Genomic DNA, 17039 nt, shown 5'->3' with positions numbered 1-17039 from the left:
GACCACACCAGTTCTTTAACATAAAGAAGTAGTTCTAAATGTTATAATTTCTTAGAAGAAAGCAGCATTGCTGGTGAGCACTGAAAGCAGGAGAATGAAAGTCTGTCCACTGCCTGCCTATGCCTATGAGAAAAGGCTGCTAGTCATTTAAAGCACACTTGAAGGCTGCTAGACAAATCCGTTTTATATTAACCTACAAAGGATTTTTTTCCTCTCCTTTGATCTTGTGAAATAGGAATGAAGTCCTTCTTTTGGAGTTTGAATATTTTCTTGATTATTTTCACATACAGTCTCTGGAAGCAGATTGCTTTGGGTTCAAAATTCTGTCTCTGCTATTTACTAGTTGTGTGACCTTGCGCAAGTGGTTTAAGTTCTGTGTGTCTTAGGTATCTCCTCTGAAATTAAGATAACAGCAGTACCTACCACATTTGGTTTTGGAGAGGATTAAATGAATGAGCCTATGTAGGTGCTTAGTAGAGTGTCTGGCCCAGAGTAAGCACCCCCAATGTTGACTAATATGGTGATTAGTTCTGCTGAGTGGAGGTCCCACCATGCCATGTAGGCCGAAACACAGAAGCTAAAAAACTCTGACAAAGCAGAGGAGTGGGTGTGTGGGCCCAGGGAGGGGCACTAGCCAAAAAGGACAGGAGGGAACTTCTGGGAGTGACAAAAAATGCTCTATATCTTGATTGTGGTGGCGGTTACCCTGGGGTAAGGTTAAAAAAAAAAAAACCCAGACAATTCTTTCCCTGACAAACCCTTTTTAATGTGCTAGTCCAAGCCCTAATCACTCTGCATCTGGGTTAATGCAAAAGTCTCCTGGTTGCTTTTCCTTCTCTGAGCTCTTTTCTCTAATCCCTCCTTGACGTGCCCATGCTCACCCCCTCTTTGGGGCCTCTTCAGTATACAGGCCTAGAACGGTGTATGTAGCCATTTGTTTTAGAATGAGAGGAAAGAAATGAATGTGCATATGCTACTATGTTTACTTATTTATGCCTAAAATAGGTCTGGAAAGATATATGAGAACGTGGTTATGTTAGTTACCCTTCCAGGAGGGGGAAGTGGGTGGCTGGGGACAGGGTGGGAGAGATGTTTTTCATTATATAGCCCTTTGTTCCTTTTGAATTTTAAATCATGTGGATGTATTACCTAATCAAAAATAAATAAATAAAACGTAGGAAATAATAAGAACCCTGCCAAGTTCATCTATTCATTCAACAAATATTTACTGGGCACCTACCACTTGCCAGGCATATAGCAGAGTTAACGTGTCCATGGCCATCATTGGTGTTTCATCGGCAGGATCCTTCATAAACAGTGCGTCACAGGCCCTGTCTGCTTGGTTAGCTTTATAGCTTGCTTATAGGAGATAGAAAGTGCACTGGTTAATTACAGTGGTCATGGCTGGCATATGATTTAGGAAAAAACCAGGTCAGGGTCAATTATGTTACAAAGGATCTTCTTACACATACTGAAAAGACATAAAACGCTGGAGAGATGGGATCCCTGAGTGGCTCAGCAGTTTAGTGCCTGCCTTTGGCCTAGGGCATGATCCTGGAGTCCTGGGATCGTGTCCCTCATTGGGCTCCCTGCATGGAGCCTGCTTTTCCCTCTGCCTGTGTTGTCTCTGCATCTCTGTGTGTGTGTGTCTCTCATGAACCAATAAGTGAAATCTTTAAATAAAAAAATAAAAAGCTGGAGAGTAGCAAGGGTATCAGGTAATACCTCATAACTAACAAGTAGTGGGCATTAATTTTCTCTGTGCCAGGCATTCTTCTAAGCCCTTTACCTGTATTAATTCAATTATATCTCATAATAACTTTGTGATGAAGACACTCTTATTGCCCCCATTTCCCAAATGAGTAAACTGAAGTACAGAGGGAACAAATAACTTGCCCAGAGTCTCACAACTAGTAACCAGGTTGATCAGGGTTTGAACCTAGGCAATGTCTAACTCCAGAACCCTCAGTTTTAACCACTTTATGCTTTTTGGGGAAAGGATTTCTAAAATGTCCCTTTGCTCCAAAGTTGAAATTCTACCATTAAGAGAAATGTAATGGGGCTACTGAGTGGCTCAGTAATTTGAGCAGCTGACTCTTGGTTTCAGCTCAGGTCAGGATTTCAGGATCTGTACTCAATGGGGAGTCTGCTGGGGATTCTCTCAGTCCCTCTCACTTTGCCCTTCTCCCTGATCTCTCTGTCTCCCTCTCCCAAATAAATAAATATTTTTTAAAAATTAAAAATAAAAGCATCATAGAATTTTACAGCTGGAAGAGATCTCGGTGTTCATTGAAATTCAATTCTTATCCAAAGGGACAACATCCTAGTCTACTTGGCTTGAACACCTCTAGTGATGAGGAACTCATCACAGCCAGAGGCAGTTACCAGCTGACATCTTTGTTAACAAAAACATTAAAATGTTGATTGCCTTCCATGTGTCAGGCACTTTGTTAAAGCATAGGGTAGAAATTCTTCAATATGACGAGCCCAAATCTGCCTCCCTGCACTTCTTCCCACCGGGTCTGTGTAGTGTCTGTGGTTCCCTGCATGTCACAACACCTCCATATATATTTGAAAACAGCTACAAAGTTCTCCTTAGACTTTCTTCTCTGTTTATTCAATCTGTTCTCAGATCACATTCCCTAGGTGAGATTCATTTTTCTTGTTAACAAGCTTCTGTTTTAAAATGCAAATGTGAGAGGGCAGCACATTAAACCTAATCTGATGCTTCCCTGCCATCAAACTGTCTTGAGAAAAAGGTAGTTTCAGGGTGCCTGGTGGCCCAGTTGGTTAAGCATCTGCCTTTGGCTCAGGGTCCTGGGATTGAGCCCCACATCGGACTCCCTGCTCAGTGGGGAGTCTGCTTTTATCTCTGCCTCTCCCCTCTGCTTATGCTCTCTCTCTCTAATGGGGAAAAAAATCAAGAAAAAGGTAGTTTGAATCTGGAGAAAGGACCAGGGAAGGTGTTGAGAACAGAGGCAATTGGGAGCATGGTTCAATTGCTAGCACAGGTTTGGAAGGAGTGTTGATGCAGATTCTCCAGGTGGGCAAAAAGCAGTACCGTGATCACGAGCTTCTGAGACTAAGGAAGGGGACATGCCAAGAGTTAAAAAATAGCAAAAATGGTGAACACCTGTTAAGCACTGTCTGTATGCATGCTGGGCAGTTAGCTTTCATTACTTTGCTTAATCCTCACAACAGGGTCACTAGGTAGGTCCCATCATTACCTACATGTTACAGATTGAGTAATCTGAAGGCGAGAAGGTGAAATAACTTGTCTAGAAAAAGGCAGTCTGGTTTTGAAGCCAGCAGTCCGGGCTTTTCCTATATAACTTTGAGAAAAGGAAGATGAAGACTTAACTTTGCCTGCTTACCCCAGTGCTAATCAGTAATCATCCAAATGGAACCCAGAGGTCTGAGACTTCTGCAGCTTTAAGGAGTTCTGCAATACCCAAATAGTGATTCCCCCAAAGTCCACTCTTTCACTGGGTTTCTGTCCCTAAGTATTTCAGACCCTAAGGAATGTTCCATGTTCCATCAGTCTGTCTGAGATGTTTCTGACTACCTCAGTCAGCCTGCTCCCCGACCCCCTGACATGAGGAAACCCCCATACTGCTGAACTGCCTGGCATAATTAAGACCAGACTGAAATGTTTTTTTGTTTTGTTTTGTTTTTTGTTTTTTGTTTTTTGTTTTTTTCCAGACTGAAATGTTTAATGAGACTTTTCTCCAGGAACTCCTACCGAGCAAGTCTCACATGCAATTTCCAGCTAGGTTATAGGGTCCGTTACCTACCACCTCCCACAGGGCCAGCTAATAGTTCTTGAGAGCCCACCACCTCTCACAAAAATCAGTTTCAACAGCTGTGACACTCCCAGAAGATAACACCTTATTTGCAGAGGCACCCAAGGGGAATTTACACGAGCAGAGTATCTCAAGCCTCTCCATTTCTGGATAGGATCTTGGCTTTTCCATTGCATGACCCAAGAGTCTATTAATTAAGGCCATCAAGGATGCTCTCATCCTCTACAGAAACTGCAAACTGCATAGCAAGTCTCAGCCAGGGCCTCATTACACAACAGACAGTAATAGTTAAAATACTGCCTTTAAAAAAATGCAAACTAATAATTTCTAAAGAGGATACATTTCCGGGGTGCCTGGGTGGTGCAGTCAGTGAAGCATCTGGCTCTTGGTTTCAGCTTAGGTTGTGATCTTCAGGTTGTGAGATCTGGTGCTATGTCTGGCTCGACACTCAACATGGAGTCTGCTTGGGTTTCTCCCTCCCTTTCCCTCTGCCCCTCCCACTCATGCTGTCTCTCTCAAATAAATAAATATTAAAAAAAGAAAAAGAGAGGATATGTTTGGGATAACCAAAGGCATTTTCCCACTTGTATAGAATCTAGATTCCTACAGTATAGAGGACCTTGCCTTAACTTTTACAAGCAGTATGTTAAGCCTTGTTTTATCATCTAGATTGTCCTTCTGAATGTGATGATTATAACAGAGAATTATTTGTACTCTAAGAATCTGTGGAAATCTCTAAACATCCAATACTATTGGATTTGCAACCACAAATTGACAATTCTAAGATACACTGAAACTGGCTCTAATAGTTATTTTTAAAACACATACACAACTTTGAACTTGTATAAATGCAGCGTTGACACTGATGAACATTTCCAGCCTCTTCCTGGCAGAAGTGAGCTGGAGAATGAAAGAACCAGACACCAGAGGGACCTGCAAGAGGGGAAATGAAGGTGCGGTTTCAGTGCCTGGCTTCAAAGGCTAGCAGCAATCGTGAGCTTAACCCCATCTCTTTCCAGCTAAACCAATTTTCTGTAAAGACAGAAAAACCCCAAACAGAAATCAAATTTCCCCTGCATCACTTTTAATTTAACAATGTCCCAGTTTCCAAGCTGTCATCATCTAGTCTTTGTAAGCATGCTGATGAACCAAGCACAGTCAGGGTAAGGGGATGGCTAGTGTGATACAGTCCCGACTCCCCAGCTCGGAGTCTAGGTTTTCATTCTTTTCACTGAAGTTCCAGCTCCTTGATGAACTTGTTTACTCATTCCATTACTATCTAAAGCCAGAAATGAATAGACTAAAGATTTTTCCTCCCAATAAATCATTCAATAAATAGAATTGAATATCCTCCAATCTTGATAGGTGGTTGCATATATGAGTTCTGCTGTGTAAAACTGGCTACTTCATATTTACATGGTTCTCAGATCCTCTTTTTTTTTTTTTTTAAGATTTTATTTTTAAGTAATCTCTATACTCAACATGGGGCTTGAACTCACGACCCCAAGATCAAGAGTTACATGTTCTTCCAACTGAGCCAGCCAGGTGCCCTCAAGTCCTCTTATAATAAATCTCCTTCTGTGTGCCCATGCCCAGCCAAGGGCACAGGCCTGGCAACACACACACACAAACACACAGGACATACACATTCCACCTACTGGCATTGATAAAAGACTGCTCCTCTGGGGGAAGAAGGGTGTTAATAGAGACAATAAAATCACTATAGACATTTTCTAGACAAATTCAGATTCCAGACTTTGATCTAAAAGGTCTTAGGCTAAGTTATGAAAATTATAAATATAAATTGAGAGCCAAATTCCCCTTTTAAACAAAATCGTTTCTCCTGAAATCCAGATTGACTATTTGCTAATTTGTTTTGAGTCAAGGACTCCTAGAGTCTTTGTGAAGCTCCTTTGCATTTAAACACTTATAGTGGAGGTATGCTCACTACCTGAGAAGCAGCCCATTTCAAAATTCTGGCAACTTGTGGAGTTAAAAAGCTCCTCCTTATACCAAGCCAGATTGACCTCCTGTAGCTTTCACCAATTTGGTCTTAGATCTACTCTCTGGAGAGACACAAAATAAACTTAATCCCTCTACTAGACAGCTAATCTCTTTATATGATTCTCTTAAAAGAAATTGCAGTGACTCAGGCTACAATTCTATCAAGGATATAATAAACCCAATACCTTTCCCTCCTCCTTGCAATGGCAGAGTAAGCCTATATGAGTATATTTATCATGCTGGGAGAGGGGAAAATGCTCCTCCCTGGCAGGCCCTGGATGAGAGTCTGGAAAAGGGTAGTGTGGACAGGCAGGCTTTCTCAGATTTTCCTCTCTGTTACGATAACCCGCAGCCTTCTCCTGGCTAAAGTACATGTCTGGCCCCAGAGGTTCTCCTCTTAGTCTGTGTCAGAGGTTCAGGGTTCTTTTGCGTGCATTAGAATCCTGGGAATTCTCCACAGGACCCCACTCCCTGAAATTTTGATTTAGGAGAAATGAAACAGGCCCAGTAATCTGTATTGTAATAAGCATTCCAGGTGCAATTATCCTTACTACATTTGTAGAAACACCAAACTAAGTGAAGAAAAAAAAATATGAGTAAAAAAATACTTTGTGTCTTGGTTTTAATTCAACTGGAAAGCACATACATTCAACATTTAACCTATTGGTCCTATTCATTTACATTAAATTATTAAATTCCATGTTATTAAATAATAAAAACACTTTTAAGTCATTTATTGTTCATCTAATAATAATCATCAAGTCTTTCAAAATTCTCCCAGAATATGAAGGGAACTAATAACATCATCTGCAGGTAACAGAATGATAAACTGAAGTGTTTGTTGGGAAGCATTCAATGTGGGCCTTAAGAAGGGAGCCAGGCTCCTGCACTGCAGCCTATTGCTTGTCTCAGGTGGCCAACAGAGCAGGACGTAGGGCCAGATTTGAGAAACTTTACAGGGAGAGTACATTTTGGTTCAACACTTAGCTGATCAATCTCGTGATTGAAGCTAACATAAAAAAATCACACCTGCATAAGCACCACCACATACATCCTATGTAATTCTGTGGGAATTCTAATAAAGCTATAGAGGGATTCCAGTATACGGGTTACAACAAGTTACAACATTTCACAGTAGACTAAATACCTGGGGAGTTTAGTTATGCAAAGAAAATCCTCCTTCCTTTGAGAACAACAGCTTATTTCTTTTCAAAATAGCTGCTGTGGTTCTTTTACAAATATAAAGGGTGTCTCGTCTCTAACTCAGCCTTGAAGTAATGCTATCCCAAGGCAGCCCTGGTGACCTTGTTTCCTTGTGGCAATGTGAACCCATGTCCTACCCAGTAATTTAGCACTTAGTAAACTGACTAAAAAAGTTGAGCAACAAATTTAGTAAAAGGTTTTGGTGATAGGAACTTACTTTCCTTTTTTTTTTTTTTTTTTTTGGAACTTACTTTCCTAATTAAGATACTTCATGCATGTTTGTTGCAAAATAAAATTATTTTAGAATAAATGCAGCGAAGGCATCTTTCATTTTCTGTCAGGGATGAAGGCTTTCACTGGTTCGCTGACCTTCCTCTTCTTCCTGGAGCTCTCAGAACTTTGCTGACTGTACGCAAAATTCATTCTTTGAATCTGTGAGAATCACCAAAGAGGCACAATTCAGGAGAGGTTTTGACGTCTGCACAAGGCATATACAAGACAGGTAGACCAAGCATTAATCCCTCTAGCTGCATAACGGATCCAAACCTGCTTTCCTGTGGGCTGGTTTGGCCCTACATAGAGGCCCTGCTGCCAGTATCAGAGTCTCATATTCCAAGTTTCAGGAGCTGAGGTCCCCTGGAGGCAGCCAGTTTCAGGGACAGTTTCTTGGCTCTCTTCATTCAGGACATTCAACTCTTAAGAGAAGAGTTGTCAAGGTATGGGGCCAATAAGGAGCAATTAAGGGTCAGGAGAGATCTAGGGCTCTGATTGCTTTAGAAACAAATATAATTGAGGTCCCAATTTCAGTTATCAGAAATATACGGCCTTATCCTTTCTATCATATGTTCAGATTAATGAATTAGGAAGGACCATGGCTCTTCTTTCTGCTTGAAGAGAAGTTTATGTTATTGATTAAAGGAGAGTTAGTGAATCATCATAGATATATATATTTTCCCATTGGGCTCTGCTTTGGTAAAGATTTTTAAATTTATTTTTGCTTAACTAAGTAAACAAATGGTTGTATTATAATCTGTCAGACAATCCCTAATGCCTAAAATTCCAAGAAACACATAGAGTTTTTATATTTTCCAGCCACTAGATGGGAGGAAAGGGTTTTCAATATCCTCTGTTCTTTCTTTGGTAGGAAAATGGAATAAAATAGGTATTTTTAAGCAAGGCTGGTCAGGATATCTAGTAAAGTTTTGAACATTACCCTTTTTTTCTGTTATAGATACAGGTTATTGTTACTATTGATATGTTACTACTACAAAATAGTGGAAATGTCAATAAAGCACTTAAGTACCAAAGACTGGATCTACAGACAGCTAATTTAATCACTATTTTTCTTTTATTTTAAAATGCATTTGAATTTCAGATCTCAGAAACCACAAATTCTCTTTGGCTTAAACTAAGACATCGATTATATAGAGAGAAGACTGAAACTCTGAGATAATAAATAGAACTGTTCATCAAATAACTGTTTGGCTTAGATATGTAAAAGTTTGAAATGGTCTGTTCTAAAGGAAAAGAAATAGCACCATAAAACCAAGCACAAAAACCAATTTCTTTATCTAGGAGATGAATTTGTTACAGTGTGACTGTAAGAAAAGTACTTGGTAAAATTCAGTTTTTCTAGAAATGTTGCTTGGGCACGCTTTCTGTTCAAATGAAATTTCCCTCACTTCGATCAAGTCTGGGTATACTGAGAAGGGAGATGAAAGGGATCCCTGGGTGGCTCAGTGGTTTAGCGCCTGCCTTTGGCCCAGGGCGCGATCCTGGAGTCCCGGGATCAAGTCCGGCATCGGGCTCCCGGCATGGAGCCTGCTTCTCCCTCTGTCTGTGTCTCTGCCTCTCTCCCTCTAATAAATAAATAAATCTTAAAAAAAAAAAAAAAAGAAAGGGAGATGAAAAAAAAAAGAAGAAAGGAAGATGGATGTACAAATCCTCAAACGACAAGTTGGTCTGATGGTTTAGTAGCTTTGTTTTCTCTGTCTTCTTGACTCAAAAGTAAACCAGAGTTTTATTACAAGTTTAAGAACTGTAAGTTTATTGCAATGAGTTCATCAAAACATCTTTAATAATGTATACAATCTCAAGGTAACCGGTGAGGCCTGGGAACTCTCAAAGGTTTATGGGAAACTAGTGGGTTCAAAAGCAAGTATGTGATCAGTCAAGGGACACTTTCTAACATAGATGAATAATCTATATGAACTATATAAACAAACAAATTTATCCATACAAACATTTTGGGGTGTATTCCAAATGGCTGAGTTTGCATATTTTTTTTTTTTAATTTTTTTTTTTTTAATTTTTATTTATTTATGATAGTCACAGAGAGAGAGAGAGAGAGGCAGAGACACAGGCAGAGGGAGAAGCAGGCTCCATGCACCGGGAGCCTGATGTGGGATTTGATCCTGGGTCTCCAGGATCGCGCCCTGGGCCAAAGGCAGGCGCCAAACCGCTGCGCCACCCAGGGATCCCTGAGTTTGCATATTTGATGCCAAAGCCAACCAGGCAAGCAAAGGGCCCGTGATCAGGCAGTCTAGACAGATTACCTGCATGATGTGAGCAACAATGGATGATCAAGTGATTTCTAATGCACGTCATATTATATTTTAAACAGCTAGCCTTTAGAGTGTTCCTTTATATAGATTAACAAGAGGCTACTATGATCCACTTACCAATAGAGCCTCAGGAGTACATCTGGAAAAAGCCCTGAAGTTTGCAGATCTCCAAAAGGGCCCTGCACACTTCCCTCTGGACTTTGCTCTTAATGCCCACTCATATGCTCTGCTTCTCCCTTCCTCACCAGGCCCAGGGTCAGCCCTGTAGTTTCCTCTGCCTAATGGCCTTCATGACATCTCTAGGGCTGTGTTCTGTTCTTACCCTTTTTGTGGCATTTACTACATGGTATTATAAGGCCTACTTACTAGTCTCCTCATCCAGAGATAAACCCCTTTCAGTTAGCCACAATATCTTAGTTATCTTTGTAGTCCCAGTTCCTGGCACCTGGTTGGTGCTCTTAAATTACTGGCTGAATGAATGAGTGCATTTTGAAGCTGAATTTAAGCCAGGCACTGTGCTAGGCACTCGGACCATATCTCTAGTGATATAAAGATGAATAAAACACAGTCATTTTCAGGGATCAAGTATTATAGGAAGAGGCATTAAACACATTAGTATAACATAATGCAATACAACATAATAGAAAAGAGCCACAACAGACATTCATTCATCCAGTAATTATTTCTTGACTGTCAGCTCTGTGCATGGTACTGTTGTAGGTGTTTGGGACACATCAGTAAACAAAGGAAATAAAAATCCCTGCTGTGTGGATTTTACAATTCAGCCATGTTACTTTTTTGGCCTAATAATTTCCAAAGACATTTCACTGTTTTTAGGACAAAGTCCAAAGTCGATACTTTGGCTTTTCCATATACCATTAGTGATTCCTTACATTTCTAGGGAGGGAGAGGTGTCACACGTTGGCTATAAGACCCTGATGAAGGCTATGTCCTCTTTCCTCAGAATGCTCACACCTGCAACTCACGCACTCATCCACTGTGGCAGGCTGTTTGAGGGGGCTACCAAGCCCATGAATACCTCTGTTAGAAACCCCCCCCAAAGCCTGGCTCTGCCCAGCAATACCACCCTCACCTCCTCACTTGACCTGTCACTCTCTCTCAGTTTTCTCATAGCTGATTTCTTCCTGATTCTAGACCTTTGTGCATGATGTTCCTTCTACCTAAAATGCTCTTTCTCCTCAATCTCTTTGCCTAGTAAATTCATACTCATTCTTTAGATTCAGGTGAAAAATTATTTCCTCAAAGAAATGTTCCCTACCTTTAGGTAAGGGTCCCCCAATCATAAGTTCTTAATAGAGCTCCAGGAGATCAGGGACATGCCTGTCTTGGTCATGACTTACACATAGTGGGTGGTCAACAAATATTTCTCAATGAATAAATGGATGAATTACTCTTCAAAGAGTACTCTGCCTGCAGTGTAGAAAGGTACTGGAAGCAACAAGTGGACACAGGGTGATGAGTCACACTGTTGTAGTAGTCAGGTGATAGCTTGGGTGACAGTGCAGGTAAAGAGAAGTCAATACTGAGAAAAAAATTTAGAAGGTAAAGTCAGAAGGATGGCCAACTGGATATGACAGTAAAGAACAGGTAGGCAGGTCAATAGTGACTCCCAGCTTCTAGTTATCTAACTTCAAGGATGAAGGTATTGTTCTCTTAGGTAAAGAACAATGGAAGTTTTGAACTTGCTAAATTTGAAGCACATGTGAAATCCCAAGTGGACATATTGAATAGGCAGCTATATATGGAAGTCTGGAGCCCAGGAAAGAGGTCTGGGATGAGGATGTAAAATTGAGAGTCATCAGCATATGGCAGCTAATTAATGCCAGGGGTGGGGAAGAGTTTGCTTATTGGGAGATCAGAACATGAGAAGGAAAAGGGCCAGGACATAGCCTTAAGGAACTCTAACATTTAGATTAGGTGGAACATAAACCAACAAAGGAGATTAAGGAAGAGAGATAAAAGAAGAGTAAAAGCCAAGGGAAGAGAGTTCTAAGAAGGAGTGGAGAAACTAAAAGAGATAATGGTGGTGGTCAGTAGTGTCAGTTGCTGAGAGGTCAAGAAAGATGAAGACAGAAATATATCCACTTGATTTAACCGCATGGAGGTTATTAAGTGCATTGAATTTGTGGGGGCAGAAGTCACCTTGAAGTCACTTGAAGAGTACATAAAAGATAAAAGAAATCAAGACAGCAAGTATACAACATTTTATAAAGGTCAAGAAGGAGGGGCAGCCCTGGTGGCGCAGTGGTTTAGTACCACCTGCATCCTGGGGTGTGATCCTGGAGACCCAGGATGGAGTCCCATGTCGGGCTCCCTGCATGGAGCCTGCTTCCCCCTCTGCCTGTGTCTCTGCCTCTCTCTCAAATAAATAAATAAAACATTAAAAAAAAAAAAAGTCAAGAAGGAGTGCACCCGGATGGCTCAGTTGGTTAAGCATCTGACTCTTGATTTCAGCTCAGGTCAAGATCTCAGGGTTTTAAGATCAAGCCCCATGTTGCGCTCTGTGCCAGGTATGGAGCCTGCTTATGATTCTCTTCTTCTTCCTCTACCCATCCCTATCTCTTAAAAAAATAATAGTAAGAGGGAGTAACCAATTCAGCCTGGGAAATGTAGAAAAGCCTTCTTAGCAAAAGAGGGACACTGAGCTGGGTCTTAAATAATGAGTAGGAGTTCACCAGTCTGGAGATGGTGAGGGAGTGGGGTAAGAAAGGTCATTCTAGGCAGAAGGTTCAGCATGTTTAAAGACACTGAATCATGAAAAGACATGGAAGATATATGAGACAGTGAGAAATATCCCTTTATTAGATTGGCTCTTAGGGTTAAGTTTTATTTATCCAATATACTCCTGTTAAAATATAAATTCCCCTGGAATTATTACTCAATATGATGTTAGTGTAAATTAACTCATCAGTCTCCGAGTGGCACCCTGCTGAAAGCAGGTCTTGATAGGCTTTGGAAAGCAGACAGATAAGTTTCAATATAGAAAGAGCAGTTCAGGGTACAGTACTTTGCATTAGGAGGTAGATCTGTGTGGGGAGCCAAGGGGGAGGAGGCAGCCCCAGGCAAGCAGGAAATACTGTAAGTACTTTATGTGCCTGGGGTGAGATGAGAGTGCAGTGAATTTTGCTTACTTTAAAATTATTTGTCAGGTCATATCTGACAAAATGTTTTCCCTTTAGAAAACTAGTCCTTACCAGTATAGATTTATAATCAAGTGTTAAGCATGGAATCTTTGGATTTGGAAGTTCCCAGATCAAGAAATTTTATGGTTCAGAGAGGGTGTGTGCCCCTATAAATAAGTTATAGCTGTGATGTTAGTTTTGGTTCCTCTTCCTTAATATTTATCTTTTTTTTTTTTTTTGGCACAATGAAAGGCAAATCAACAGTGATTACAAAATAAATACTATTAGCATAAATGTAGCTCAAGTTAACATTGAGATGAATGAGCAGTAAGAAATTCTTCCCTCCAACTCCAGCAGATCTGGGAGCTCTCTTTTATGTTGGGAAATGTCTCATGTTTTACTGGGGCTTATGAAGGGTTTGCCCATTCATTTGCTTTCTTGACTTCCTGAAATTTATCACCAGGGTTCTGGACCATGGCTATTTAGGAGGTAAATAGGTATTCTCCTTAGAGTCATAACCATGTGTTTCCATTAATCTCCAAAAGTTATTATTACATCAATTCTTCTTTTCTCCATATGTTCTAAAGCATCATATAGCTTTAAGAGCTCTAGAATTAATTCAGTTATTCAACAAAACTCTGTGCCAGATATTGTGCTAAGCACTAAAAATACAAAGCTGCTCAAGGCACACTCCAAGTATGTGGGTCTGTTAGGGAGAAACAAACTGATTACAGATGAAATGATAGTCATGTATAAGGTACAGCAGAGGTTCCAAGAAGATCTTATTAGCTCGTCCTGGGGAAGCCTGATGAGGCTTCAAAGGGGATGTAAAGTTTGCACTAAATAGTGCAAGATGAGCAGACATTCACCAGGCAAATGGCATTAGAAATTGAAGTTGCAATGGAATAGTACTCAGCTATTAGAAATGACAAATACCCACCATTTGCTTCGACGTGGATGGAACTGGAGGGTATTATGCTGAGTGAAATAAGTCAATCGGAGAAGGACAATTATATGGTCTCATTCATTTGGGGAATATAAAAAATAATGAAAGGGAATAAAGGGGAAAGGAGACAAAATGAGTGGGAAATATCAGAAAGGGAGACAGAACATGAGAGAATCCTAACTTTGGGAAACGAACAAGGGGTGGTGGAAAGGGAGGTGGGTGGGGGGTGGGGGTGACTGGGTGACGGGCACTGAGGGGGGCACTTGATGGGATGAGCACTGGGTATTATGCTCTATGTTGGCAAATTGAACTCCAATAAAAAAAAAAGATTTCAGAATGCCCCCCAAAAAAAGTAAAACAAAAATTAAAAAAAAAAAAGAAATTGAAGTTGCCAGAACATTCTAGACAAAAGGAGCACAGGCACAGGATTAGAAAGCAGAATACCTATGGAGAATTGGGAATAGTTCAGTGGGACTAATAGAAAGGGGATAGTGTGGTGGGCTGGATCAGACAATGTTCTTCTCTGAACTTTGGACTTTCTATGGTCAGACTTCCCTGAATGCGCCCAATCTCGTCTGATCTCAGAAACTAAGCAGAGTTGTGCCTGGTACTTGGATAGGAGAATGAGTGACAAAGGATGAGTGCATGAAGTTTGGACTTTGTACTGTATTGGAATGTCATGGAAAGATTCTAAAAGCAGATTTGTTTTAAACAGATCCCTATGACAGTAAAGGGTACACTGGACAGGAATGAGACAAGACAAAAAGCAATGAGGCTACTTCAGAAGAGAATTGATCTGAGCAATAATGAGAGCAACAATGAAGTCAGAGAGGAGAGGACTAATAAGACAGAGGGCTGAGGACAGAGAGAATGAACGCCTGAATCCAAACCCTAACATGACTTAGCCATTCACTGAAATGAATACAGGGATAGCAAATAAATGAGTAAAAAATGACAAAAATTATCCAAGTTTCTGGTAATGGCATTGACAAGATAAGAAATAGAGGAAGGTCCAGGGGTGAGTGGTGGGAACATTGTGGGGAGGATGGATGGAGAAATAATTGACTGTTTTCGAGATTCTGAATTGGGAGTGAGATATCCAAATGAAGATGTCCACCAGGGTACTTATTACGCGACTTGGAGCTCAGGGTGGAGGAAACGGCATCAAGAGGGCATACAGAAAGATATATTCACTTTGGACAAAAGATGGGATATTACTTGAGGTCTGGGAGGAAGTAAAAGTGGATATAGATATAGTACATTTTTAAATATAGGAACAGGAAGTTGAATGATTCATATTTGATGGCCATAATTATTTCTACAAAGTAGAATTTAGGTCATCCACTTAGGGAGGGAATTGGTCTTGGGTGGTGCTTAAGATACTTAAGCGGTGAAAGTTTGAACAATGAGAAAGGCAGCCAATAAAGAGACACTTAAAGCTAATATAAACTGTTGCTAAGATCTGGATAGCTATAAGATATATAACCTCAAAATTAAAATATTTGTTTGACATATTAATAATTTTGCTTTTTACAAACATTTGGATGCTTACAATAGACCATATATTATTGCACTAAGAGCATCACAAATATGATCTCATTTATTCCTTACAAATAACTGTGTGAGTGCAGGGAGGGGTTTTTATTCCTCTTTTACAGATGTGGAAACTGAAGCTCAGAGAAGTGAAATGACTTATTCAGTTCGCACAGTTATTAAGTGGAAGTCTTGAACCCAGGTCTCCTGATTTTGAATTTAGTGCTCCTTACAATTTATTTCTTCATCCTAAAGAGGAAAACAAAAGTCAGAAATTGCAGGAGATCTCTATTCAGAGTTCTTAGTCTTCTCCTGAGGTTGACTCTTTTTGGGCATAACCTAAAAGGACCTTAAAGTAAAGACAGCCAAAGCCGAGTTCATTTTTTTCCTTTGTAACCAATTTTTCCTCATAACTTTTCAATTTCTATTAATCACCATTTCCCAGTCATCAAAGGTGGAAAACATAATCACCTTAGATTCTTCTCTCATCTAATGCCTACACAGAATTCTTGTAATGAGTAAATGGAATAGCACAGATGCAGCACCACACATATACAAGTCATTCAGTGACTGACAGCTGTTGCCATTCCTACTGCCACAGGCATCCTCTACTCTAGCAAAACTGGATTGTTGGTGGGCTGGATTAGGAGGCTGAAAAATGAGCTGCCAATATATGTCCATGTCCTAATCCTTAGAACCTATGAACATTATTTTATATGGCCAAAAGGGGGGGCAGATCTTTGCAGATATGATTAATGATTTTGAGATAGAGAGGTTATCCTGGATTACCCAGGTAGACTCTACATATAATCACATGTATCCTTATAAGAGAGAAGCAGAGAGAAACTTGAACACAAAGACAACAACACGACCTCCTAAGCAGAGACTGGAGTGATATGGGCATAAGCCAAGGAATGCCAGCAGCCACCACAAACTGAAAAGAGGCAAAGAACAGAATTTCCCCTAGAGTCTCCAGAAGGAATTTGAATGTGCCTACACCTTGATGTCAGCCCACTGACACTGATTTTGGACTTCTGTCTTCTAGTGAAAGAATAGATTTGTAATGTTTTAGGCCATAAAATTTGTGGTAATTTGTTATAGCAGTCCTATGAAACTAATAGTTACATTCTCCAAACACACCTCATTCTTTTCCCTCTTCACTATTTCCTGCACTTCAGAAAACAGAAATCTTCTATGACTTATTCTCTTTTAAAGTTTGAATAATTCCTTCAAGGTCAATCTCTAAAAGTATTTCATCCACAGACTTTCCTAACTCCTTTAATATGCTATGACCTTTCTTTCTTGAGCAAATCTCCACATCATGTTTTTGTAATTGTGTTTTTCTGACCGCGTAAATGTTTGTAAACAATTTTTCCTTTACATGGATTTGGGTTTAAGTTCTTTAGGAATTCATTTGTATTAATATTACAGTTTTTAGGCTCTCTCACTGCAATGCCTTTGTCAGTGTCTTTCACAATAGGTGTCAATAGCTCTTTTGCTACCTACCTCTACTATCTATGAAAGTGTTCAATTACATAGTTGTTCATATAGCCTAAAGCTGCACTATTACAGTAGCCATTAGCCGCATGTGACCATCTAAATTTAAATTAATCAAAATTAAATAAAACTTAAAATTCAGCTTCTTAATTGTATTAGCCACATTTCAAGTGTTCGGTACCCACATTACACATCATTGATATAGAACATTTTCATCATCACAGAAAGTTCTATAGGACACAATTGCTTTATAGTGGCAATCTGGATATAATCTAAGCAAACAGGAAGTTTCCTTGGGACCATGGTGACTATAGGAATACAGAAGCAAAATGTAAAAATGTCAATT

General features: G+C 40.0%; 1 protein-coding gene across 6 annotated transcripts in view; it reads right to left on the bottom strand.

Annotated features, from left to right (window-relative positions):
- Positions 1-4602: 4602 nt before the first annotated feature.
- The window catches only part of HORMAD2 (HORMA domain containing 2), an 88824-nt gene continuing 76387 nt past the window's right edge, over positions 4603-17039 (bottom strand). For 5 of the 6 annotated variants that reach the window (XM_072803200.1, XM_072803199.1, XM_072803202.1 and 2 more), the window contains one exon: positions 7228-7442. In XM_072803200.1, the coding sequence (XP_072659301.1) occupies positions 7338-7442 (105 nt within the window). In that variant the 3' untranslated portion in view covers positions 7228-7337. Of the gene's footprint in view, positions 4737-7227; positions 7443-17039 lie in introns of those variants that run through there. The other variant, XR_012019448.1, reaches the window with a different exon arrangement.

The sequence above is a fragment of the Canis lupus genome, chromosome 27, assembly GCF_048164855.1.
Source record: "Canis lupus baileyi chromosome 27, mCanLup2.hap1, whole genome shotgun sequence".
Lineage (NCBI taxonomy): Eukaryota > Metazoa > Chordata > Mammalia > Carnivora > Canidae > Canis > Canis lupus.
This window is presented reverse-complemented; position numbering and strand designations above follow the sequence as displayed.